The sequence below is a fragment of the Lepidothrix coronata genome, unplaced genomic scaffold (assembly GCF_001604755.1).
Source record: "Lepidothrix coronata isolate B3197 unplaced genomic scaffold, Lepidothrix_coronata-1.0 Scaffold213, whole genome shotgun sequence".
Classification (NCBI taxonomy): Eukaryota; Metazoa; Chordata; class Aves; order Passeriformes; family Pipridae; genus Lepidothrix; species Lepidothrix coronata.
Window position 1 is genome coordinate 1,270,951 of NW_016690393.1, and position 25,739 is coordinate 1,296,689.

Sequence of the window (25,739 nt, forward strand, 5' to 3'; positions counted from 1 at the left end):
CAGGGATCCAGGGGCAGCCACAGCTTCTCTGGGCAACCTGTGCCAGGGCCTCCCCACCCTCACAGGGAAGCATTTTTCCTAAAACCTGCTCTAAATCTGCCCTCCTTCAGCTTAAGGCCAAGTAGCATTAATACATAGTAAAGGCATTTTCCATCTGCTTACAAAATCATCACATTGTCCTTTTTTAGACTGTCTTAGGCAATCTTGGAATGTTTGGAACAGAAGGTGTAGGTTCCTGGTGAATGGAAAAGAAGCTGCTCGCTTCTCTTTTGCTGCTCACAGCCACCTCCCTGTTGCTGTGTTTACTCATTTCCTGCTTTTTCCCTTTTCTCATCCCTTTCACTCGGGTCTGAGCTCTCCAGTCAGACTTTTATTACTGCAGGGCTCGCTCTGGCAGGTCTGGAGGTACCAATGACACAAATCATAGACACTGAGAGCAGTGAAAAACAACATTTTCAGCGTAACACAGGCTGCAGGTTCCCACCTGGCACTTTCTTATGGCTACTCCTGCAGCCCTGCATCCCATCTTGGAGCCTGCTCCTGGAAAAGGTGTTTTATTCCCTTTCCACGGGGACACACACGTCATTCCACACTCCCAGCTCCTCTGCGGTGGTGCTGGAGGTGTCAGCCACCAGAATCCTGCCTGGAGGGTTCCTGCTTAATTAGAGCAGCTCGTTAGGGCGGGGTGTTGAGTCAGAGCCTTGATCTGCTCGAGCCAGAGATCAGCCCCTTTCCCGGGGGTTTGGACACTTACTGGAATGGTATCTCTCGGGCCTCTCCTGGAGAGGTGCTTATCATTCTGGCACTCCCCAGGCTGTGAGAATTAGGGGCTTTCCCCTCCCCCCCAGACTGTCAGAGTTAGAGGCCCATCTGCAACGTGGAATAAGGGGAGGAATCCATCCTGTCTCATCCCCAGCTCCCTTTGGATCTCAGCCTCTCCTGAGTGCCTCCCTTGGCCGGATGCATGTCCTTGGGCATCGGCTTCCTACGTGGGATGTGGCTGATAATCCCTGGGAGGAACTAATCCTATCGCCAGTGGAGGGAAGGGCTTTGCAAATAAGGCCTGGGAATATCTGTTGGGAACTGGAAGCTCAGTAGGTGAATAAATATTTTTGCCTGAAGATGGAAATAACACGAAGCCCTGAAGACATAACTTGGCTGTTGAGATTGATTCCTCGCTTGGATTGCTCGTCTGGCGAGGGGGTGCACTCAAAATAGTCAGTAGTTAGGGGGTTGTATCTATTCATAGGATAAGGTCTGACCCTGCCTGGTTTTGTTTGGGATTTTTTGGGAATACGGGGAACATTCCTGGTGTTGGCTCATGACTCCCTGCCCACACACAGCTGCTTTCCTGCCCTGAGGGCCCCTGGTAGTCTGCTGGTTTCATGTGCAATGAGCAGATGTGCTACAGCTCAATGTTTGACGCCCCTCTGAGAGTCCTGTGGATCCTCAAGACCTGGAGTTCCAGCCCCAAAACACAGAGAAGAGCTCAGTCAGGAGCATGGATGTGATCCTGAACGCTGCTCTGGATCCCAGCCTCGGTGCCCAGCCAGCCCTGGAGGATGGCATGGAGTTGGGCAGTGCATCCAGGAGGAGCTGCTGTGGGAGCTCTGAGTGCAGGAGGTGTTGGCTCTTGTGGGCCACGTTGGTGCACACCCATCTCGGGGTGATAAGCTGAGCCTGGGCTGCTCCTGATAAATACACGTTGGATTGATGCTTCCCAGCTCCTCCACGGGAAGCAGCCAAGTCACCCTCTATCCCTGTCTTTAACCACTGAGCCGGAGCCAGCTCTTGGAGAAGAGGTTCCTCCTTTAAGACCCTTTGTGGAGAAGCAAATAAATACCCGATTTCAAAAGAGCTTCTGAGTCATGTGTCCCCGCCCTGCTGAACCGGGGCTGCCTCCGGCGGAGCCGTCACGTGAAGGCTCAGCCGTGCCAAGCCTCTGGAAAGCAGAGGGAAAGTGTTCAGCTGCTGCCCTGCCCTCACCTCCCCGGGGTACCGGGTTTACCTGTGTCTCAGGTGGGATCTGATCTTGCTCAGACCAGGTGGCGGATGAGCCGGTCGGTCCCATCCCGTCGGATTCCGTCTCTGCTCCCCCGTGGAAGAAACGGCTTTTTCAGCAGAAGTGTAGAAACCCCAGCAAAGTTCCTCAAACAGGCGCAGGCAGAAGTTGTCTGTGTTGTTGGAAATGGCCCTTCCCTGGGTGACTCAGGTCTCTGCTCTTCTGGAAACCGTTAATCCAGCGCTGCCCTGGCCTGGTTTAGTTGCTCATTGAGTTGGGGGTGATTGCAGGGAGGATTTAATCAGTGCAATCTGGATGGATTTGGGATGGAGTCAGGGACAAGTCTGGACATCTGTATGGGGGTCAGAGCTCTGCTTTTGCCTTTTTTATTGGTACTTGAGTTGCACCACTGGTGTGTGCACAGAGGGGGAACCCCAGCTGCAGACAGGGCAGGGAGTGTGGGAAGTGCTGCAGGAAGGAAGAAATGAAGTTTAGCCCAGGGAGGAGCATGTTTGACACCAAAACCGAGGGACTGCAAGGCTGAGACTGGGGGTGTTGAGTGCCAGGGATGTGGTACAGCTGGACCAAGCTGTCACCTGCTGGGATGGGGAGCAGGAATGCCACTGGTGGGAGGCACCAAGCCAGTGTGTCCTTGGAGGCTTGGGCAGTCCTGCTGCTCCCTGCAGAGCCAGGCAGTTCGTGTTTCAAACTGAAGGCAGAAGGGATTGTAGAGCACAGTGTCTTTAACTCAGTGTTTACTTACTTTCCTCTGCCAAAAAGGTGTTTCCAGCTTTGTGTTTATCTGGCACTTTTAGCATTACACACTTGCCCTGCTTGCATCCCAACCCCGCAGTTAAAACACTTTCCAAAGTGCTTTTGGGACCGTGTTTGCACAGGCAGTGAGTTAAAATGCAAATTCAGTTTTGCAAGTCTGTTCTCCTCTCCCTCCCCTCCCATTTTCCCCCAAAGTGCTTGGACGGGACCTTTCAGCACAAACCAAACTGCAGGAGAGCCTGCGAGGTTTACAGGTGGTGATGAACTTGTTTGCACCACGGAGACAAAATGCTAAAATCTCCTTAAAGCCCTCAGCCTTTCATGCTCCTGGTTGCCTGAGGGGAATTAAAGTCCTTTGGATCTTGGAATGAAAGCGCTGCCGTGTATCCGTCCTCTTGCTGCTCCCTAAGAACTCCTTGTGTCCCTGGTCTCATGTTCACACAGTGACTCCTGAACCCTGGTTTGAAGTCCTGTGTGGAAATCCATGGCCACAGTGCAGAGTCCTCAACTAGAATCCAGGAATAAGAAAGTTTGTGGTTGTTTAAGAAGCTTTTTTTTTTTATTAATTTATATTTTTCCCATCCTTCCTTAGAGTGTTTCTGGATCCCAGCCACTAGAAAACTTGGGTATTTCTGCTGCAAATACTCCTGAATCCCATCCCACCAAGCCCTGTGGAGCACCAAGACCCGTCAATGGAGTTATTAACACGTAAGCTGCTGGGATATTATGGGAAGAGTGGGATTTTTATGATCTTGACAACATCTCATCGGAAACCAGCCTGTAACTGGGTTGGTGATGGTATAAAATAGTCTCTTTTTTTTCCAAAAGCACGGTGGTGCATCGTGCTTGGAAACATTTTGGAGGGGATCGCTTGCTTGAGGTTTTCTGCTGCATTGTTTTGCTGAAAATGGAATTAAGCTGAGCTGTGTTTACACGAACAGGCCCCGCAGGCAGCCGTGCACTGAGCACGGGCAGGGCTGGTTTCTTCACGAGTATTTTTAATACACTTTGCAAATCGTGTGATCCAAAGGTACCAGTGCCCCACTTGCAGAATTACCTGTAACCACTGACCCACTTTTCTGGAGTTACCGAGGACCGCAAATCCCGCTGATCTGGGGAGTAAAACTTCCTAAAGTCTTGGTTCCTCCAGGCTGGTTCTGTTGGGTAAATGAAAACAAGTGGAAGACATTCCACGATGCTGCAGGGTCGAACCACTTGAAACCCCTTGAAAACCATTGCACTTGCTCAGTTCCTTGAGGGAGGCAGGAGAAAAGAGAGGGAAAACGGGAAGGAGAGAGGGGTGGATCCTGCACCGATGGAGCGCGAGGAAGCGTAGGAATCACGGATCAAGGAACCCGTGGCTGCAGCTGGAACACTGCAGGCTGTAACAGAGCCCTTTGTATCCCTGTAGCCTTTGAACTGCACAGCCTTAGACCACAGGGCTTTCATGTTTTGCATTTTTAGAAATGAAACACTTGCAGAAAAGACATGAAAAGGTTCCGTAGATGAGGCGCTGCTGTGCTGGGATCTGGCCGGGGCACGGGGGCATTGATGCCGGGGATGCTGCGTCCTTTGTGTGTGAGGAAAGAGGTTAATCTTAACACTGCACCTCTCTGCTGAGAGTTGTTACAGGTAGAGAGCTCAGATATTCATCAGAATCAACTTTACATCGGGGTTAAATATTTTTTTAATAAAATTATGTGTTCTCTGGCATTTAGACTCATGCAAACCTGTTGTCTTAAGGTTCCCTGAGCTGTAATTCTGGAGGAGGCTGAATTCTGAGATTAAAGCTGTTCAGGTCTAGAGTGGCTTTTGCTCTGTGACTGGCTTTAAATAATGTTTTTTGTTCAGGAGCTTCCAAAGGTATTTTGTCAAAGTTTCAATGGTGGGAAAGTGGAAGGTGACCGAAGTAAAAGCAGAAATTAGAGCTGGTTTAATAAAAGCTGTCACCTTGTGAACTGCAAGGCTTTAAACTCAGCTTGCAGTGTTTGCTCAGGTGTGAGCCGCCAACCTGCCTGAGTGAGTAACGGGGTCTCATTCTCCTCCCTTCTGGGCCAGTCTTCAGCCTGGCCTGGCAGAACACGCTCAGGGAGATGGCCAGGAAGCTGAGGAGCTCCTGCATAAAAAGCAACGACTGAACCTGGTTCCTGCCCCCTCGGACGGGACGTGCGTGGCCGCGCGCACCCGCCCCGTCCTGAGCTGCAAGAAGCGACGGCTCGTCCGACCCAGCACCATTATGCCCCTCTCCAAAAAGGTCAGTTTGGCTTTTTCTGATATTATTTTTGTTATAAAAGGGGGAAAAAATAACAGGGGGGAAGATGGGACAGTGAGGCTTGAAAGCCTGCTGGAGAAATAAAGGAGAAGCTTAATTTGTTGGGAGATTTTTTCTCTGCTGATGCTGGGGAGGGAAGATGCTGAACTCTTTGAGTTTTCTCATCCAAAACCAACCAGCCTGAGGTGAACTCAAGGCTAAGTAGTTCAGTGTGGCACGGTCTGAGCAGTTAAAAAGAAACCCTGTGAAGTCAAGTATCAGGAAACCTGAACTCTGACACAGGAATTAACACAGCCCCAGGAAGTCCCTGCTGCTGCTCACAGAAAAACCACAGTTGTCTGCCCAGGCACAAATGGCATGTCCTGCTTAGGTGATTGTGTTTGCTTCCAGTGCTTAAATTTGGAAGTCACTGAATGCCCTGACTGTTTCTGGTTTTGTTATCTGGATTTTCAAAAATTTATTTTATACTCTTCTCCCTTATGCAGAATTCATTCAGTGGAAATACAGTTTATTGCCTGTATGAGGAAGGGCTGTGCTTCATACTTTTTAATTTCTCTTAGGAACACCCTAAACTGTCAGTTGGAAGGAACAGAGTGAGAAATTGAGGAAATAAGGACCTTTTTTGTGCATACGGAACCACAGATGGCAAAAATCCACTTACCTTTGAGTCAGAGGGTTTCAAGTCAAACTTTCCCACAAGGGTTCGGGGGGATTTTCACTCTGTTTTAAAGAGAAGCTCAGAAAGCAGCATTTTTCTGAACAAAACAGATTCTTGCTCAGCTGAGTCAGCTTTAACTGATCCCTCATTTGCAGTTTTATCTGGGGTGTTTCTGGGAGAGCTGTGCAGTGATTACTGGCAACATCTTCAGTGGTTTGGAAGTGTAGGAACTGTCTCAGGGATGATGCTGAATTGTGCCCTCGGTGTCTGAAGAATTGGCCGTTGATTCTGTGTTAGATCTTCATTGTAATCACCAAATACATTTGATAATCAAGGATGGTTCAGGAGAGCAGTTCCAAGGATGGAAGAAGTGCCAGATATCAGGGGGTTTCTGTGGACTCCTCCAGTTGTTCCAGAGAAAGCTGAGTCATGGCTGAGTCCTGCTCCAGAAATACCGTGTTGTCCAGTTGACCACACTCTCCTGTCTGGCACAAAATGGTTGTGGATTGGTGGAACCAGAAATAACAACCAGGGGAGACCAAAGTTTCAACAGAGATCATCCATCATCACTTGAAATGTTGAAGTTGGGAGATGTCCTGTAGGAAAGAGAAGTGATCTAAAGGTTGAGTGTGTGTAGCCTGCGTTGGTAACAGTGGCAGGATTACCTCACTCCTGGCACAGCCACCCTGGTTAGAAAGCCCTGTGGGGTTAATTTTTATTATTGTTTTAATTAATTCTCAGCAGTGGTACAACACTGCTGGTTCAGGCTCATTTTGGGATCCATCACAACATCCCCTGGGCAGAGCAGAGGAACTGCTCAGTTACCTCTTCCTCCTCCTCGCTGGGCACTGAAGTGGCTGCCTGTTGCACTTGCCCTCAGTGAATTATATTTGATTTATTTTAGATAATTTTTCTTCATTTATGACATGAATGGGTTTCCAGCTCTTTCCTTCAAGGTGTTTGTAGCCCTCCCAGTCGAGTGTTTTTTGCTGTGGATATTCTCTTCCATCATTCAAGTCATTCATGGAAATGATTTGACTAATTCTGCCTCAGAACAGGTTTCTGCAGGATCCAGTTTGAGCCATTCTCCCATTTTGATGTGGAATTGTGGGTTGTTGTCTCTGCATGGGATTTACATCCAGTTGTGTGTCTGCCTGCAGTGGTTTAATATAAATGAAGTCTGTATAAAGCCTATAAATCTGTGAATTGAGAGCCTGTCCTGGATTAGGGAACAAGGTTGAAAAACACCTTTGTCACTCTGTAGATGTCCCTGTAAGTGTCAGCTCTTGGCATATAAAGATGGCTCTGACCCATCTGAACTAAAAATGGTGCTTTTTTCCCGCTCTCTGACAACTGAATTATGCTGCCTCATGATTTTTATAAATGAGGTTTCAACCTAGATAAAATTAAACACTTTTAGTCAAATTTAGCAGCTGTTAAACTGCCTGTGCTGGTGAGCCGTAGTTTTCAGTTGTGTTTATGCAAAGTGAAATGGTCCTCTCATGAGGCCGCACTAAATTCACAGGTTTTATAGAATGCACATTAAAAAAAAGGTGTGTAAGTAATATATACCTTTTAATATAATTTTATATACATACATATAGAGAGAGAGAGACACAAGGTATCTTAAAACAAACAAACAAAAAAGCAGTGACCTTTGGGATGTTTCTAACGAGCAGCCAAGTGGGAGTGTGTGAAGAGAGCCCTTAGACACGTTGACCTCTGATGTGTTGACCCTGTTTCTTGTCCCTTTTCCAGGTCCACCGTAACAACCTGGCCCGTTGTAGCTGTGACGTGAACCCCTCCTGTGCCCTGTGTGGCACTCGGAGCTCCACGACTCTGGAAATCCAGTATGATGCCCCTTTGCTGGAGCGCCTCTCCCAGCTGGACTCCTGTATCCATCCTGTCCTGTCATTCCCAGATGGTAAGTGCAGCACCCACGGGTCAAACTGGGGCCTGAGGTGGGTTACAGGGGATGCTTGGAGGTGCTCCAGAGCCTGCTCCTCCATCCTGGCCTTCCAGGGGAGGTGCAGATCCCTTGGGAACAGCCAAACTTGTCCATCTGCTGGTATTTTTAGGATTAGAGCATCTGATCCGCTCTGAACATGTGTTTTGGGAATCTGACCTGGAGCCTCACTGGTGGTGGAGGAGCCAGGCAGTGCCTGGGAGTCTGTCCTGGGCTGGGGCCTTTGGTGCTCTAAACCACTTGTGAAATGTTTGCTTCTGCAGAGTTTATTCACCCAGATAAAATGATTTGTGGATTGGTTGGTCACAGGAAATTCTTTTGACCTTGTAAGGAATTGTAAATGGTCTTCCATGGTTCAGAGGGTACAGAAAGCAGGGATGTTCCCATTAAGACACTCGTTTCCCTGTGTTACAGCATCAGGGTTAATCATCATTAAGAGGAATAATTAACCAGCCCTGACTGGGGGTATTCACAGATTTCATGTGCAGGGACTTTTCCCAAGGGAAAAATAGTTTCCAGAGTCTTTTGCTTCCTAAGCTCCCAAATTAAATACAAGCCTGTTCTTTGACCAAAAACTGTTGGCTTGGATGAGATTGGTGTCCATCTGTCATCTTATCCCTCTGATCCCAAAATACAGGACCACGAGGGATAGGAACTGATACTTTTATCAGGAGAGCTGGGCAGTGCATGGATCAGAGTGTTCCTTCCCCTGGGATCAGTTCATGGCTGCCTGAGGTGTAAAACACCTCTGCCAGAGCAGCTCTGGCTGCCCCTGGATCCCTGGAAGTGTCCAAGGCCAGGTTGGACAGGGCTTGGAGCAGCCTGGGCTGGTGGAAGGTGTCCCTGCCCATGGCAGGGGGTGGCACTGGGTGATCTTTAAGGTCCCTCCCAACCAAAACCATTCTGGGATTCTAATCCTGGCAGGAAGGTGTGTGGCCCTGCTTCCCATGGGGATGTCAGATGGTAGGTGCAGGTTAAGTCACTGGGCTAATGTGTGGGTTTTGGGTTAAAGCTCCAGCTTTTCACAAACTTTGTGTGACATTAGGAAGTGCAGGGAGTGTCTGGGAGCAATTAATCTGGCATCTTTCACTAGCACTATATTTAAACCAGACTAAAATAGTAAATTGGTGCTATTTTTAAAAACTAGATCCCTCCCCTCCCAGAGAAACAGCTCTGCTCAGGAGTGCTCAAGGAACTGAACGAAATCCTGAAGCAGGAATTTATTTCCTGGTTTGACAGCACTTGGGATCCTCTGTCCATAGGGTTAAATCAAATATCCTGGGAAGTGGGGAGAGAACCTGTTGGGTTCTATTGCACCACAGCCACCAGGCAAATCATCTCATCCCATGTTCTTCCCGTTTTTAGGGTCCCCTGCAGCCAACTCACGGGGTAAAAATCTGTTCTGGCTGCATGAGATTAAAAAAACTTCGGGTTTAAAACTAATTGCTGTAAAGCTTAAAGCACCTTACACAGAAATACCCATTTCCTGCTGCAAGATTAACTTTGATTATTCACTAATGCTCAGTGCAGTTCTCTAGGGTTGATTTTTGGAATGGGGGTGCTTTTCTATCCCAAAAAGAGCCAGGTGTGACGTGTTCAGGGGGGGAATTGCCCTGCCTGATGCTGTCAGTGGGCAGTGAGGTGTCTCCCTGCCCCATGAGCATTAATCCAGGACGGGGCTGGGGCTCCTCCGTGGTGGTTTTGGGGCTGGGTGGGTGTCCAGAGGCTGGGCCAGGATTCCTGGCTCGCTGGAGCCTGGCTGGGAGCTGTGAGCATGTGCTGACTTTCACTTTGAGCCCGTCTCTCCGGGCTCTCCGGTGCCAGCAGCCGGGATCTCCGGAGCAGTTTGCCAAGGGCAAAATTGCCAGGAGGCTGCGGGAGGAAAAAGATCATTTATTCATTTATTCCTCTGGCAGCCAGCGAGGCTTTTAACCCCTGCACTTGTGCTCCGTCAGCGCTTTGTCCCCTTTTGTCCCCTGCCTTGCAGGGTGGTGTGGTGGTGCTTGTTTTTTTTTTCTGGTTCATCTGATTCCTCGCTGGGAATTTTCGGATGATGTAATAACCTTGGTGGGAGGATGAGCGCTGGGCTCAGTGTGGTTGCCATCTGCTGGTCCCTGGGAGCCCTGCACTGCTGCCCGAGGAGGAAGAGGAGGGAGCGATGGTGTCACTCGCTACGCGGTCCCTGCTGCCAGCAGGGCAGTGCCAAACCACCAAATAACTCATTTTCTGCTGACAACTTTCTCTCTTGGTGTGTTTTCTCTCCCTTCAGCCTCTCCCCTCCTTCCACAGATGTGTGGGATGTGAATTTTGAGGAGAAAGCAAAATATTAGCAAAGAGCAGAGACCATTTTCCCAAAGTCTGACCACTCCAGTGGCTGGCATCATCCCTAAAGGAACTGGACCCTTTCTTTTTTTTGATGCATGTCCCCATAAACCAGCAGTGGTGACCTGAGAGCTGCCACCACTCTGTGACAGCCCTCCTTTAGCAAAGGGTTGGGGTTAAACCATCAAGGTACTTGGAGTGCAGCTGTCTTGGTTTTTTCCAGGGAGCCTGGTCCCCACTGATTCCATCCCATACCCTGCCAGCTCCCTCCATCCTGTTTGCCTGCCTGGATCTTCTGGGGCTTTCCAGTCCTTAAAATTAGGAGGGAAATATTGGGAGAGGTTCAGATGTCAGCCAGCAGGGCTTGAGTCTCTGCCACTCGCCCTCTGAGGTGAAAAGGGAAGAGCTTTATTCCTTGTGCCAGGGCCTGGGAAGGTTCATCCCTGCTCAGGCCAGCTTCAAAGTCCCTGTGAAAATGTCACATGAGCTTGAGAGATGTGGGGGAGGGATATTGGTGCTCCTGATGCTCATCTTGGTGCTTTTAACTCCCACTTGTGCGTGTCCTGGTCCGTACTGGGGAGGAGAGGCAGAGGGGTGACCTGTCACACCACAAATCCTGGTGTATACCTCATGGATGTAGATGGAGAAGATAAATTCACATCTCAGTGGTTTTCTTGATAACCCTGAAGGGTTTAAGGCTTTTCCCAACTAGGATTTTGGCTCTTGGGAATATAAAAGGGAGATGGGTCTTAGAAGAGACTTAGGCAGTGGTGTTTGGTGCTCACATCTGGAGTGTGAACCTCTGAGTATGAAAAGAAGTGAGGCTGGAGTAGTTTGCTGCTCCAGTTATTGGTTTTTATTCCCTACCTTAGCCTGTCTGCACAAGGAATACACAGAATAACCTCATCAGTGTTCCCTCTTTTGGCTGAGGTCAGAGTCAGGTTGTGTGGGATTTGGGAGAAACAAAGCTTGAGGAAGGTGAGCAGGGATAGAGCTTGCTGGGGTTCACAGCAGCACAGCACACTTGTGCTCCTTGGAGGTGGGAGGATCAAACCCTGGATTACTGTGATCCATGAAAGCACAGGAATTCAGGCTCCAAATGCATCAGCTTCCCGGGTAATTATGTGAGTTTATTCTCGGGTGGCTCCGTGCTCCAGGCAGGGCAGTTACTCCTGCTCTTGGAGCCTCTCAGTTGTGCTCACTCACACAACTTCCTGGGATTGAGGTGCCACATCAGGCAGATTAACATCCTACAGTACCTGGTTGGCTTTTGGCTTGACCTGAAATGGAGGATTTAAGCTGAATTTCTCTCTCCCAGCCCAGATTTGATGTGCTGAGATACCTCAGATTCTTGGAAGTCAGATCTGAGGTAGCAGCACTGAGCGTGGCAGCACATGAGAGAGACCTCAGGGGTGAAGACACATAGTTTTTCTGACAAAGGCTTCCTTCTCCTGCCAGGATATACTTGGGCTGTGAATCCTGTAGAAAAGTCCTTTTCTCAAAGAGCTGCAGATCAGAAATGTTGGGTCCTATTGCAGATCCTTTCTGACCATGAGGAGGTTGTAGGCAACCCTGGGTCTTACAGTCAGTGCCTGTGTGTTCACCGGGGCTGTTCTTACTGGGGGGACCGGGAGAGGGTGATGGGACCACAGCTTTTGGTTGCACTTTAATTTGGATTCCGTGTCCTGTGTCCCCCTGCAGATGTGCCGACGAGCCTGCACTTCCAGAGCATGTTGAAATCTCAGTGGCAGAACAAACCCTACGAGAAAACTAAACCTCCCAAAAAGCTGTCGCTCAAGCACAGAGCCCCCATGCCCACCAGCCTGGCAGACCCTGCCCGCAAGGACCGCCACAAGCTGGTCAACTCCTTCTTCACCGCAGCCAGTAAGTGTTGTCCCTGCCCAGCCTGGTACCCGACGGTCTGGGTGGAGAGAGGAGGAGGAGGAGGAGGAGGACACCCTTCAAATTCCACTCTTGGGGTTGAGGCAGTCCAGGGCTGAAGGTGAAGTGTGTGCAGGCAGTGCAGCTCAGGTTCGTAGGGGCCTTTTCTTGCTTGGTGTGACCCGGGCAGTGCCACAGCTCGCTCAGCCCTGAGCACACCCCTCCAGCACCCCAAGGGTGTGTGGAGCCTGACCTGTCTGGATTCAAGGAGCTGGTAAACTCTACCTGAGCCTCCTGTGCCAACAGAAAGAGAGGTGAAAACAGGCGTTTCATAGCTCTTTCTCTGTTCCCCTCCTCAGAGCGCTCACATCAAAAATCCCAACCAGACAAGGCACACAGGCCGCCTTTAGACGATTTTTCGGCCGTGGCCAAGGCCGAGAGAGCGCCAGAGCGCTCTGCCCAGCCTGCTGCCCATGACAAAAAGAGATTGCGAGACTGCTCATCTGAGAGGAGTGAAGGTAGGCCCCCACGGGCAGGTGTCTCGGGGGGAGTTTGGGCTTTGCTGCACACCCAGCCTCTGTGGGGGCACGCACTGCTTTGGGCCGTGTCGCCACCGCAGCGACGCCTCGTGTGCTCTAACTGCTTCTTCCCCAGGGCCTGCCAGCCTGGAAGGTGCTTCTCTTTCCTGCAAAGAGCTCCTCAGCACTGGCCGTTTCTGGTGCACATGGTCCTCTTCTCTCCACCGCCGCCCACCCCCCTGGGTGGGTTTTTGTTTCTGGCTAATGTTGTTCTTCCCTCTCTCCCGCCCTCCCCGTGCAGTGTTGAAGCACCACCCGGACGTCGGCGGCCCGAGCTACTTGTCGGCAGCTGTGACCCCCACCCCTCACAGCCCCATAGCTCGGCAACTGTCCACCTCCTCAGAGGGCTCAGCTCCTGCCAGCTCCACTTCCCAGGGCACCTCCAGCACCGCCGTGAGTATCCGCTGCCTTTCCGGAAGGGTTTCTGAGCTCAGCTCCATCACAGGGGCTCAGCCTTTGAACAGTTCTTAGGCTGGACACTGCTTAGTGCTTCTCTTGCTGTGCTGGGCCTGTTGGTTCAGCTGATGGTGGGGTTGCTCTGACGTTGGGTCTGCAGGCGTTCCTGGAGGGACGTTGGCTGTGCAGAGCCAGTGAGCTGCAATTACAGGTTCACCATCAGCTCAGGAACTGCTGGTGAATGTTCCTGTTCCCAGCAGTCTCTTGGCTTTGCTCCACGTCCAGGTTCTGGTTTCTGGAGTTGTGTGGGGATGCCAGGAAGAGAAGGGCTGAGCAGCAGCAGTGCTGCTGCTGGAACAGGGAGGATGCCACTGGGACAGCTTCCCTGGGCTGTAAGTGGGGTTGGGGTCACGAGTCCATGGTACAACATAATCTACATAATATTTCAATTATACACAGGCTTCAGCAGTTGCTTAACTCAGACCATCTTCTGAGGCATGCTCAGCCTCCCAAAATGCTCAGGGAAATCAGGGTTTGGGACCTTTGTGCAGCTGTGTGGGTGAGCAGGACCCCTCCCATGTGCCCAGGACAGATCGATAGCAGAGCTCCTCCACCAGAGCCTGACCCTCGTTAGCAGAAGCTCTTGATTGAAGGATTGAATTCTGCTGAGCTCACAAGTGTCCCAGTGAAAATTTTAATTCTGTCTGGCCACCCCAGCTGGTAGTTTGGGCCACAGCAGGGACAGTGGAGCAGGACTCCTTGAACCCTGACAGGGAAACCAGGGTGAGTAAGAGGTGTCTGTCCCTGGCAGAGCTGAGGCACCACTTCCAGCTCAATCCCTTTGTCCCTGCTCCAAGCTTGTTGCTGTGGGGTTCCAGGACCCGGCTGGAATTCCCTGTGGAATTCAGTTGTTGCATCACCATCTGTGACACCAGTGAAGCACCAGGGTGTGAGAAGAACCCAGAAGAGCAGCAGTGGTTCAGCTGGAGTGTGCTCGGTGTTTTTGGGACAGCTCTCCTCAGCAGCTCGAGCACATCAAGGAGGCCTTTCCTTGGTTTCACACACCCACCTTGGTCTTCTCTCGCTGCTTTTTGTGCTGCATTTTTACAAGCTCCTTCAGAAATGCAAAATGAAGAGACTCCCATTCCCCGGCCGAGTCCTACAGGAGCATTCCAGGCTCCCTCCAGTGAACCAGATGAGGAGACTTCCCTTCCACAGCCGAGTCCCACAGGAGGATTCCAGGCCCTGGGCTCCAGGCTCTGGGCTCAGGGGCAGAGGTCCCGTGTTCAGGCGTCGCAGGCGGCCGCAGGTTTGCTCCCCAGCTGATGGGTCAGTCCCTGCTCCTGGCAGTGACACACTGGGATTTGGATTCCCTTGCTGCTGTGGCAGTAGCTGCCCATCCACTGCTTCCTCATCCAGCTTCATGCCAGCCCTGGGATTTGGCTGTGGCAGGTTCCCAACAGTTGGGTTCCCACATGTTCCTACACTGAGAGCCACAGGGATCTGAGGAGTCGGAGGATGTGGTGACTCACAGGTGACTCCTTGAGGAAGAGGGGCCCTTTGCATATCAGGGTGGCCCATGAGGATTCTTGTGACTGAACCATCAGCGCTGCTGTCACAGGTTTTTGAAGGAGCCAAGTGGTGGAAGAGCACCCAACATTCAACCAGGTTTAAACAGATCAATGAGGAGCTTCTTTCTCTCTTGGAACATTTATTCCAGTTGGAAGCACAGTGCAGATGGAGCTGTTGGGCTTCTGGTACAGCTGTCAGGACCAGAGATGAGCTCCTGTCTGATTGCTCTGCTCCTCCTCTGTCACAGGGTCACCTGGGGTGGGCCCAGACCCTGAGCAGGGCAGCCATTCCCAAACATGATGGTTCTTCCTTCTTCCTTGATGGTTTCTCACCTTCTGGCAGTAGAGAATTGGATTATATGGGACACTTTTCCTCTTGCAGGGTCAGTTTATCAGCTGGATCAGTGTCCTGACCCACCTGGCTGTGCAGCAACTGGTGCCAGTGTGGGGGTGGTGGCTGGAGCTCGGCAGCCCTGGCTCACCTTTTTTTGGTGCCTGCAGGGACCAAAGCCCTTGTTTGGACTTTCCAAGTGAAGGATTTTGGGATGGGAAGGGGACTTGGAGCAAGCAGTAGGTGACCTCCATTCTGATGCAAATTGCTCTTGGTTCTGAAGTGTCCATAGGTTGTACAAGGTCCTTTTTCCAGCAATGACTCCCAGTGACTTCCATGAATGACTTTCTAACGTGACAAAACCTACATCCCTTTCTCACGTGGTTCTTGTCTTCCCGTTGCAGCAGCCAAGGAGGAGGAGAGGAGAAAGTTCCTTCGATATCAACAACATCGTCATCCCGATGTCCGTGGCTGCGACAACGCGGGTGGAGAAGCTGCAGTACAAAGAGATCCTCACACCCAGGTACTGCCTGATCCCCCCTGGGGCTGTGGGGAAGGGCCTTGCTTTACTTATTCCTTGGGAATAAGGGAAAGTTTGGAAAACTGACCATCGATGGAGACTGGCTAAGTTAGGGAATATTTTGTTTGAGTGTCCCTGAGCATCAAGGTCAGCGGTCTCTCTGTTCAGTTTAAAGTCATCCTGGTTGTCCTCTTGTCCTGCTGCTGAGCCAGAGGTCCTGGAGGTTTCACAGCTCTGCAGGTGCCTGGGCTGGGTTAACCTTGCATTGCAGTCTCTTCCCAACTTCCCTCTTTCTTCCTCCTGGTCCTCCATGCCCTCCCCAGGCCCAATTCAGAGCAGGGAGGGAGGGAACCTGTCGCTGAACCAGAGGAAGAGGAGGAAATGCTGCAACCTCTGCTCTGCTTTCTCTGCCCTTGGCTTCAGCCACACTGCAGACCAGCGAGGTCTGGTGCTTAAAACTGAGCCTAAGTGTGATGCTCTTTGTCAGAGGGTTGTGTTTTCCCTTTCCCACGAGCCCATGTTGGTGGGGGGGTGTGTGTGTGCTGCTGGTTCTGGCTGTGCCCTGACTGTGCCCCTGGTGTTGTTGCAGCTGGCGTGAGGTGGATATCAGCGCTCTGAAGGCCAGCCCCGAGGAGGACAACGACGAGGTGAGAAGGATTTAGTTTCCCTGTTGGTGGTGGCTGAACAGTGCCCCCCGAGGGAGCAGACATGGGGACCTCGGCAGGGAACCAGCTGGTGTTGGTTCCTTTACAGGGAAGGCATGAGAAGCTGGGTTAACTGGCTGGGTGCAGCTGGATCCAAGGTCTGATTGCTGTCAGGAGACCTCTCTGGGCACCAGTCTTTTTGTGGAACAGTCTCATGAAGAAATCATGACCAGCCACTATAGTTATTATTAGTCACTATTTTAGCTAAATTGATAATGATATTTCTTTAAACCTCTGTGTGAGCACTTCCATTCTAGGATAAATGGCTTTCCTTTGCTTTTTAGTTCTTAATCTCTTCCTAAGTAGTGCTGACTCAGTTTAACAAGGTGCTCTCACACTCTCTTTAAGGATATGCCTCCCTCCAGGCACTGATCTCTTTTCAGGCACCATCCCTTCTCTCTGGTGACCAGTGACAGGACATGGGGGAACAGATGAAGCTGTGTCAGGGCAGGGTTAGGCTGGATTTTGGGAAAGGTTCTTCCCCCAGAGGGTGGTTGGCACTGACCAGGCTCCCCAGGGCAGTGGGCACGGCCCCAAGGCTGTCAGAGCTCCAGGAGTGTTTTGACAATGCTCTGAGGGACAGGGGGGGATTGTTGGGGTGTCTGTGCAGGGCAGGAGTTGGACTGGATGGTCCTTGTGGGTCCCTTCCAACTTGGAACATTCTGTGATTCAGTGATAAACATTTAAACCCTCATTGTAGCTCACGCTGGCAAAACTGCACTTAGATGGTTGTTTGATGGCAGAAAGCTCTGACCAGGCCCTGTGCCCTTCCCTTTCCAGGTCGAGGACTTGTCTGATTCGGCCTTCGCGGCCCGGCACGGGAAGTGTGAGGAGATGGAGCGGGCGCGGTGGCTCTGGAGCACGAGCGTCCCCCCGCAGCGCCGGGGCAGCAGGTACGGCACCATTCCCTCCAGGGGGTGCTCCTGGGGGGGCTTTGTTGGATCAGCTGATCCATACAAACGGTTTAAAGCTTGTGCTGCTGTTGGAAATTTTGGCCCCATCCAGCTCGAGGAGGGGCACAGTCCTGCTGGGGCGGGGGTGAGGTTACACCCTGGTTTGGTTGCCGACAGCTCCTGCACCAGCTGTCAGGATTCTGCTTTCTCAAGCACTTTGCTCCAGAAGTGTGGGAGCTGCTGTGCCAGCTTGGGAGTCCAGAGGAGAGCACAAGGGCTGCGGTGGGCATCGTTCCAGAGCAGGGAGCAGGGGCTGTGCTCACCCTGCCCCATTTACACACACCTTAAGTTCCCCTGGTCGTGGGACACTTGATTCCCTCTCCACAGTGTCTTTGTGAGTGAGTGAGTGTCTAAAACCTCCCATGGATCTCATCAGAAACCTGCACTAGAAGAGGTTGGCTTTTCTCCATCCCATTTTCAGTGGTTTGGTTGGTTGGTACTGCTCTGTCCTGGGGCAGAAGTGCTGCTGATTCCCAGCTGGGTGTGACTGCGCTGCCTCAGCCCCGCGGGGGTTTTGGTTTCTCGGTCGTTGGGGTTTCTGCAGGAACTTCTGCAGGTGCCAGGGTGGCCTTTGTCAGACCCCACTGGTGCTGCTGCTGCCCCGTTTCCTCTGTGCGATTCCAGCTGCGATTCCCGGTGCTCCTGGAGTGTGTGGGATGTTTTGGTGTTTCTTTGCAAACTTCTTCAGCCCATGTCTTACATCTGATAGCGCTTCCCCATGGCTTTGTTCCTCTGGAGACCCTTTTTGTGAGGAAGGATGTTGGTAGAAGGTGCCACGTTGAGTTCTGGCTTGCTCACTGTGGTGGATTGGAGCTTCAGCTCGTAGCTTTAGGAATGCTGGGGGGAAAGGACTTGCAGAGGTCTCTGGTCCAGCAGGAAACCATGTTGGCCGTGGCTTTGGCCATGGGATGAACACTTCCAAGGAGGGAGATTCCCCCAGAGCTGGGGCCAGTATTCCCACTGTAGCTTCCCAGCAGGGAGAGATGGGGACGAGAGCAAACCTGGGATGTGGTTTGCTGTGTTTGTGCCAAGAGTCTGGCTGAGTTCAGCTTGGTGTCATCACGTCCTGAGCTCCACCTTGGCAGGGTCCTTGCTCAGGTCCCATCCTGGAGTTGCTGGTTGTTCTCTGCAGTTGCTTTAGTCCTTCTTTAGAAATCTTTGGAGCCTCTCAAGGCCTGGCAACTTCTTGTTGCTGTGATTGAGCCTGTACCTTGCTCCTTGCCTATGGAGCACCTGGGCCAGGAAAGGCCAGTAATCACTGGGGTAAACTCACTTAGTCTCCCTTAAATGTCCCTCTCTCTGTGACCTTCTCCAGCAGATCTGTTGGGCCTCCTGTGCTCCTCCTGCCTCATGGACATCACAGATTGGTTTGGGTTTTTTTTGTGCAGCAGCTTTTAAGTTGCATCTCAATTCAGCACAACTCGGTCTGGCTTGGTGCAGTGCAGCTCTTTAATTAACCTAATTTGGTCTGTGCTTGTATGTTCTGATGGACATTCTGGCCAAGATCTGGAGTCTGATCCTTGATGGTCCTCAGTGCCCTCTTGCCTTTGCAGTTCATCTTGGATCTGGGGACTCAGTTACGTTTCTGTGTTTGCAGCCTGTGGGTTTTTATCTGGAAATCTGTGTCGGGGCTCAAACTTTGTTAATTCTTGGTTAAAATCTGAAGTCTTGGGGTTTCACTGGGCTCCTCCTACCCCCAGCTGCTGAATCGTTGCGTTTCCAGTGTTGCTGATTCCCCACACTCGGTCCCTGAGCTGCTGCCGGGGGTCACGTGGTTGTGTGGAGATGGGAAATACTTGGGAAAACCAATTTTGAAGTGTCTTAATTTCATAGGGAGCTTCTCGTCGTGGTGTTTATGCAGCACTGGGAGTGTAGAAGGCGTGTGGGACACGGGACCTCAGGAGAGCAGCATCAGTGGTGCAAAGCTGCACCAGGACGGAGCTGGGCCTGGATGGGTTTGACCTCTGGGCTGTGGCATTCCCTGCTCCTGTGCTGCATCCCTGGGCTGTTCCCAGCGGGGTGGAAGGGATCGTGGGGCGGCAGCGGGGGAGCACAGCTGTGCCTGGGTCAGGCTCTCATCCCTGCTCCTGTCTCAGGTCCTACAGATCCACGGACGGACGGACAACCCCCCAGCTGGGGAACCCCTCGACTCCCCAGCCGGCTTCCCCCGAGGTGGGCAGCTACCACCCCAACTTGGAGCTGTCCCACAGCCACTCACCACGCAGCCCCATCAGCCCCGAACTGCTCTGTGCCCCCCTGACCCCCCTCTCCCGGGACTCCCTGCGGCTCCTGTCCAGCGAGGACACGCGTTGCTCCACGCCCGAGGCCGGCCTGGACGAGCAGGTGGGTTCTGGCTCCGCCCGGGGCAGGGGCAGCCCCAGGGCTGAACCCGGTGCTGGGATATGGCCGTGGGGAGGCAGCTTGGAAAACCTGCCCGTGGGAAATGCCGTGGGAATGCTGGGCCGGGTGGGATGCAGAGCGTGGTGTTGGTCGGCACGGGCAGCGGGAGGCTTTTCCAGCAGCTGGCTCTGTTTGGAGCTGCCGTGTCCTCCCCGTGTCAGAAGCTTCCCAGGTGCTGTTCCCGGGGCTGGGACACGGCACCAGGGAGCTGCTGCTCCCCGGAATCACTCCAGGAGCACGGGCACCAAAGCTTTTCCAGCGGATTCCCCAATGCCTGGTTCTCTCCCCTGCAGGCCGTGCAGCCCTGGGAGCGACGGACCTTCCCGCTCTCCTACGACCCCCGGACAGAGTGCGAGGACCAATCCGACCCCCAGGACCGGTTGTCGCGCTGCACCCGCCGCACGTCGGGCAGTAAATCCTCCCGGGAATCCGATGGCACTTCGGCTTCGCCCAGCCTGGCCAGCCTCAAGAGCCGAACCCCGCTGGCCCCCCCTCCCTCCTCCTCCTCTTCCTCCTCCTCCTCTTCCTCCTCCTCCTCCTCCTCCTGCTCCGCAGTCCTGCGGCCAGCGCACAGATAGAGACACACGGGGAGACATGAGCAAACCAACACACAGAACTAACTCTTGGCATTAAAGCTTCCAAAATCTGCGTTTGATATTCAAACATCCTGCCGGGAATTTTCACAGTTTTTAGTGAATTTAAGGAGTTTAGAAACTGTTTTTTGTTTTCTTTTTTTTTTGTTTTGTTTTCTCTTATTTTTTTTTTTTTCTTTTTTTTTTTTTTTTTTTCCTTCTCCATGTTTCCTCGTCACACGAATGAGCCCCCAGATTCCTCCCAGCGGAGTGAAGCCTCGGGAGGGGAGCAGCCCACCAGACCCCCTCCCCTTCCCTCCCCCCCCTTAGGTGTATAAAACTAGAGCACAGGATTTAGCTGACTAGCAGATTTCGGGGATAGTTTCTCCCAACAAAAGGGTGTTGTTTTCTCTTAACCTGCTCCTCCCTCCCACCCCCCTCCCTGAAAGGTTTTAGTGGAGTGAAATTAGTGGTGAAAAGTGATGTCTTGGGATTGCAACCTTCACTGTCTGGCTGTGCCCACCTGCACTTCCACCCTCCCGCGTTTCCCTCCCCCAGGTTGTAGTTCCAGGTATCCCGAGGGGGGAATTCTGCCCCTCCCTGATCCCCCCTCTGCCCCCGGGGCCGCCTCCCACCTTCCTTCTCCCCAGGTTTGGAGCAGCCCTTGCTGTGCCCGGTGGGGGGGAAAGGAGGGACCTTGCGGCTGCTCCAGCTCTGCATGGAAAGAGTGGGATTTGGGAAGCAGTTTGTGTCCACCTGGCGTGTTTCGAGGGCAGGGAGGGGAAGAGTCCTCGATGCTTTGAGCAGGAGCAGAATTCCCGGGGCGCTTGGATGCCCTTTGGGGACGAGGCTGATCCAGCTGGAACCGCGGGGCTGCGGCCGGGTTGGGAGGGCGGGATGAGGCAGGGATGAGGCAGGGATGAGGCAGGGATGAGGCAGGGAGGAGCCGCCGGGAGCGCGAGATGAGGCAGGGCCGGGGTGGTTCCCGCAGGGGGGAGATCGGAGAGGGAAGGGCAGGAGGCGGCTCCGGGGGGTCACCACAGCTTCGCTCCACTCCCGCACGGCCCCGGCTCGGGGGTCGGTTCCGTTTCATTCCCGGGGGGTCCGGGGGGTCCCCTCTGACAGGTGTTGGAGTTTGAACCCGAGTTCGCTGTCGTCCCTGCCCCGCCCGGTTCCGCACCCGCAGTGACTCCCGGATCCCGCACACCGTCCCCACCTGTAACGCTTTCCCATCCCGACGGTGTGGCTCCTGGTCCCTGTCCTGTTGCTATAGCATTGTGCCTGTCTTATGTATAATCACATCACCAAAAAAAAAAAACCAAAAAAAAAAAAAAAAAAAAAAAAAAAGGGAAAAAAAATAAAAAAGACTTTTTTTTTTTTTTTTTTTCCATTTTGTAATCGTAAAGAAATAGTCGCTGAACTGCTTCATGGTCGGGGTTTTCACAATTTTCAACATTATCTCGTGGTTTTGGTTCTGTTCTAGTTTAAAAGGACCCGTCATCGTTTCTTTAAAACAAACAAACAAACAAAAAAACCCAACAAACAACGGCGCTACCATATCCCTCTGCAGAAGTGCTTTTCTATTTATAAGGTTGAAAATTCTGAATAACCCTTTTAGCATTATAAAAACCACACACACACACACACACACAAAAAAAACCCAACCCACCTTGTATTTTGTAAATATTTTCTTTTCCTGCTTTGAGCTGTGTAATGTCCTTGTTATATAGAAATGCTTTTCTTCCGAGAAGCTGATCTTTGTTAATGTCTTGATTCTGTTGGCAAAGCACAGATGTGCTTATAAAAAAAAAAAAAAGAAGAAAAGATTAAAAAAAAAATTAAAACGGAATATTCCATGTGATGAGTGTGCAGTACCAGGCTGGGATGGGGAAGGGGCCCTTCGGCGCTCTCGGATCAGCCCCTTCCCTCCCACGCCACATTTCAGTGGCCTCTTTTTCCCTCTGTGATGTTATTTCCCAACCATTGCTCTCAGTGAGAGGAGGAATTGTCCGGTGGGAGCTCTGGATTTGGGCTTTGCTCTGGGGCAGGTGATGGAGCAGGACCAGGGCTCAGTGGTGCTTCCCTGGGACCGAGCTCTGCTTCCCATTGCTCCGTCCAAACACCCAGGCTGGGGTTTAATTTTCGTTTTTGGGGTTAACTCAGTGCTGCTGGTTCACACCCAGGGACTGTTGGTGGGGAGCATTTGCCTCTGTGGTGGGATTGGTGTGAGTTCAGTGTTTGCAGGAGGTGAGTGAGGGGAGGCAACTTCATGGGTGCTCCTATAGTCCCAAAATAAGGGAATTACACTCTGTGCCTCGTTATTCCCACAGATGGGGAACGGGAAGGTGCCACTTGATTATTAGCCAGGAGATCAAAGTATGAGGCAGCAGCCTGGGCATCCCAGGTTCAGTACAAGGCATTAACAGGGCAGGAAGAATCCAATTGGAAAAGCAAACAGTGGCAGGAGCAGCTGTGCCAGGCTGGGAAGTTCTCCCACCTGCAGGCGAGTCCTGAGGAAGGTGCAGAGTGAAGGGACCTTGTGGTGGCTTCCTGGACTGCAAGTGGTTGATTGGGCACGGTGGAATTCGGTCAAAGATCCTGGAGGTCTTTTCCAACCTTAATGATTCTGTGATTCTATGAAAGCTGCAGCCCTGAGGGGCTGGAGTTGGGGAATGTGGTGCTGCCAGGACCCAAAGCAGCCCCTGGCTGTGGGGGCAGAGCAGGGTTTGGTCTTGTCCACGGTCAGGGACCAAAAATAACACAACACTTGGGCTTCCTGGCTGCTGGGGCTCTGCCCTGCCCACCAGACACCCCCTCCACTTCCTGCACCCCCCCGTGCCCCAGGGGGAGAAGGGTGGGAACTGGCACTTCAAAAAGAGACAACTAGTCCCTGCCTATCCCTGCTGCTCCCCACCAGCCCCGAGGGATCAACCCCACGAGGAGGGACCCCCACCCTCCCCTGTCCCTGCTCCCCCACGGAAAAGAGGCGCCGGTTGTCGTTATCGTAGTAATGACTTTATTTCCAAATTCACTTTTACGGCAACAGTGTAAACCAGTTGTTAAACACACGATACACTATGGACACCCACAGACAGAAGCTAAGCTAGAATGATACACTGAGATCAAACCTTCCCTCCCTGCCCCGGCGCAGCGCGGGGGCAACGGAGCTGCCAACGCCACACAGGCTGGCACCGACCTTCGCTAACAACCAGATCCTTTTTGGAGTGCAGAAATAGTTTGTTTTTATTTTATTTTTTTTTAATCAGTGCCGGTTTTAACCCTTTTCAGACCAAGATGTGTGTGGAGTAAAGGAAAAGCTGGGGGTCAGGCTGCTCACGGGGACCCTCAGGCCTGGGTCTGAACGCAGGGTCAGGGCTGGGGACGTGGCTCGGGTTGGTGGAGGGGACAGCGGGCGACGAGGTGGATGGAAAGGGCTGTCCTGGGACCCCCCAGCCCCCGGGAGGGGGACGGCAGACGGGGCTGAGGACACTCGCAGCGGGAAGGGGCTGCTCACTGGAGCTCGGCACACGTGAAGGGCGTCCCTGTCCCTGGGTGCTGCTGTCCCTCGGGGGCTGCACAGAGGGGCTGGGGTGGCACAGGGCAGGGGCAGGGTGGGCCAGCTCAGCTACACCGTCCTGCAGCCCAAAAGGGATAAAGGGGGTGATGCTTTCGGGGTTCTCCCACTTGCTCGTTTTACAGAGGACAAAAACTGCGGCGGCTCCTACAGCGCTACAGAGTCGGGGACAGAGCACGGCTACAATCATGGAGTCAACTGAACGGAGAGAGACGAGCTGGACGTGGTGGTGCTGCTGGACCAGCCTCTCCCCAGCAGTAAAGCAGCTCCTGGGGCTGCAGAGAGGAGGGTTGAACCCCCCGAACAGCCATCCCCAAGCCCCAGCCAGGCATCCAGCGGCCCCCCGAGGCACAGGGCGCACGAAGGCGGGTCTGCAGCTCCTGCAGGATGGGAGTGAGTCCTGTCCTGGGAGGAATCGCTGCTCTGCCTGGGAACAGCTGCTCTGGCAGCCTCGGTGGCACCCAGCCACCTCCCCAAGGACAACCAGGGCCCCATGCCCCAGCATGACCCTCTGCCAGCCCCGTCAGACCAGGATTCCGGCCCTTGCTGGGAAAGCATGGCTTTCCCTGCAGCACAGCCCTTGGGGTGCACGGCCTGGGGCCCACGCGGTGCCCCCTCTGCCCTCACCTCTGCCAGCTGTGCCCCCGGAGCTCCGCTGGTGCCTCTGGGGGACACAGGGTGGGAGGACACACACAGAGCTGCACTGGTGGCATCTCAGCCTCTTTGGTTGTAGAGGGAAGGGGCAGTCGGGGACAGCCACAGGACCCCCTCGTGCTCCCCAGGGAGCCACAGGAACAAAAGTAGCAAAAGAAATAAGCGGCTCCTGTCCCTGAGCGGTGCCGGGGGCGGTCAGTGCTGCGTGAGGGGACACTGGGAGGGGTGACACGCTGCCAACTCAAACCCGGGGAGCGCCCGGAAAGGGGGTTCAGTGCCAGGGAGCAGCCGCTGGGCCCCGAGCTCAGGCTGGGGGAGCTGCTGCACCTCCCTCGCGCCTTCCCCGCGTCCTCCCGGGGGTCTCCCACGGCTGCCACCGGCACAGCAGGGCCACGGAGCTGCCACCTCCGCCATCGCTGAGCTGACCTTGCAGGGAAAGAAAGAGAACAACCCAAAAATGTCACAAGCTGCACCCAAAATCCAGGAGCCATCCCAGCCCTGGAGCTGTGAGTGCCCCTCACCCAACACCCCGGGGGGCTGGGAGGAGGTGCCCGGCCCCGGGGAGCCCAAGGCAGCCCCCGGCCCTCCCCGGGGCACGGGGCAGCGGCTCTGTGCCCACCTCCCACCCGGCAGACATGCAGCGCCGGGCTGCCCCGGCACAACCCGGGGCTGGCACAACCCAGAGCCCGGCCGAGCTGCCCGGACCCCCCCGGCTGGGCTGCGGCGGAGCCGGCGCGGGGCAGCTCAAAACTACTTACAGCATTTATTATTTTTTTTTTTTTAAACACATGCTCGTTTATGAAAACAATCACCCTGGCACGGTCCAAGCATATACAGACAAATCTACTCTACGACACGAGGGGCTGCCAAAGGAATGGGGAAAAGCCTCTACTCATCCACTCAGCGGTTCCAGCACAGCCACGGAGAGGGGAACGGCCGTCGGGGCCCCTCCGCAGCGGGTACCCCGGGGTCGCCTGTACTCCAGCTGCCGGAGCTGAGAGCGGGGTTGGGGGGTACCTGGCCGTTATCTTCAGACACATCTCGGCTTTCGGAGATAAAAACAAAAGGTTTCTTCCAAATCAGCAGGCAAATTTAACGCAGGGAGGGAGGGCACCTCCCCGCAGTCCCTGGCTGTGCACCCAGGACGCGCCCGGCCCTCAGGCCAGCCCGGCCATCCTCAGGGGGACGAGGGTGGGAAGGTCACAGCCCCTTCCCTGAGGGCCACCCGCTGCCCCGGGCCGGTGTGGGGTGCTCGGGTCAGCGCCGTGCGGGGGCCGTCCCCTCGGGCCCCCTCCCCGGGTGGTCCCGGGCGGGGCTGGGACAGCGAGGGACGCGGCAGGGAATGAGGGGGAGCGTGGGGACAGGGACGGGCTGTGCGCTCCGAGGAGCAGGGGGAGAGGAGGTTTTGTACCTCATAGTGTCACTGATTTTGAAGTCCTGGAGCTAGAGCTGAATGAACAGTAAAAGCAGGTTAAATCATTAACCAGTTAGGGACGGGGAAGCAGCTGTAAAAGGAACAGAGGAAGAAGGCCAGATTATTATTTTTGTTTCTTTTCTTTTTTTTTTTTTTTTTTTTTTTTCCTTTCCTTGTCTTCTCTCCTGGTCGCCGCC

At 53.3% G+C, this 25,739-nt stretch overlaps 1 protein-coding gene across 3 annotated transcripts in view; it reads left to right on the plus strand.

Moving 5' to 3' along the window:
• Positions 1 to 21,716, plus strand: part of KANSL1 (KAT8 regulatory NSL complex subunit 1) — a 101,526-nt gene extending 79,810 nt beyond the window's left edge. For 2 of the 3 annotated variants that reach the window (XM_017833305.1, XM_017833307.1), the window contains exons 5-15: positions 3,369 to 3,484; positions 4,835 to 5,030; positions 7,465 to 7,630; positions 11,696 to 11,878; positions 12,235 to 12,393; positions 12,695 to 12,846; positions 15,156 to 15,274; positions 15,861 to 15,918; positions 16,756 to 16,868; positions 19,025 to 19,271; positions 19,622 to 21,716. In XM_017833305.1, the coding sequence (XP_017688794.1) occupies positions 3,369 to 3,484; positions 4,835 to 5,030; positions 7,465 to 7,630; positions 11,696 to 11,878; positions 12,235 to 12,393; positions 12,695 to 12,846; positions 15,156 to 15,274; positions 15,861 to 15,918; positions 16,756 to 16,868; positions 19,025 to 19,271; positions 19,622 to 19,906 (1,794 nt within the window). In that variant the 3' untranslated portion in view covers positions 19,907 to 21,716. The remainder of the gene's footprint in view (positions 1 to 3,368; positions 3,485 to 4,834; positions 5,031 to 7,464; positions 7,631 to 11,695; positions 11,879 to 12,234; positions 12,394 to 12,694; positions 12,847 to 15,155; positions 15,275 to 15,860; positions 15,919 to 16,755; positions 16,869 to 19,024; positions 19,272 to 19,621) is intronic. The other variant, XM_017833308.1, reaches the window with a different exon arrangement.
• Positions 21,717 to 25,739: the final 4,023 nt, after the last annotated feature.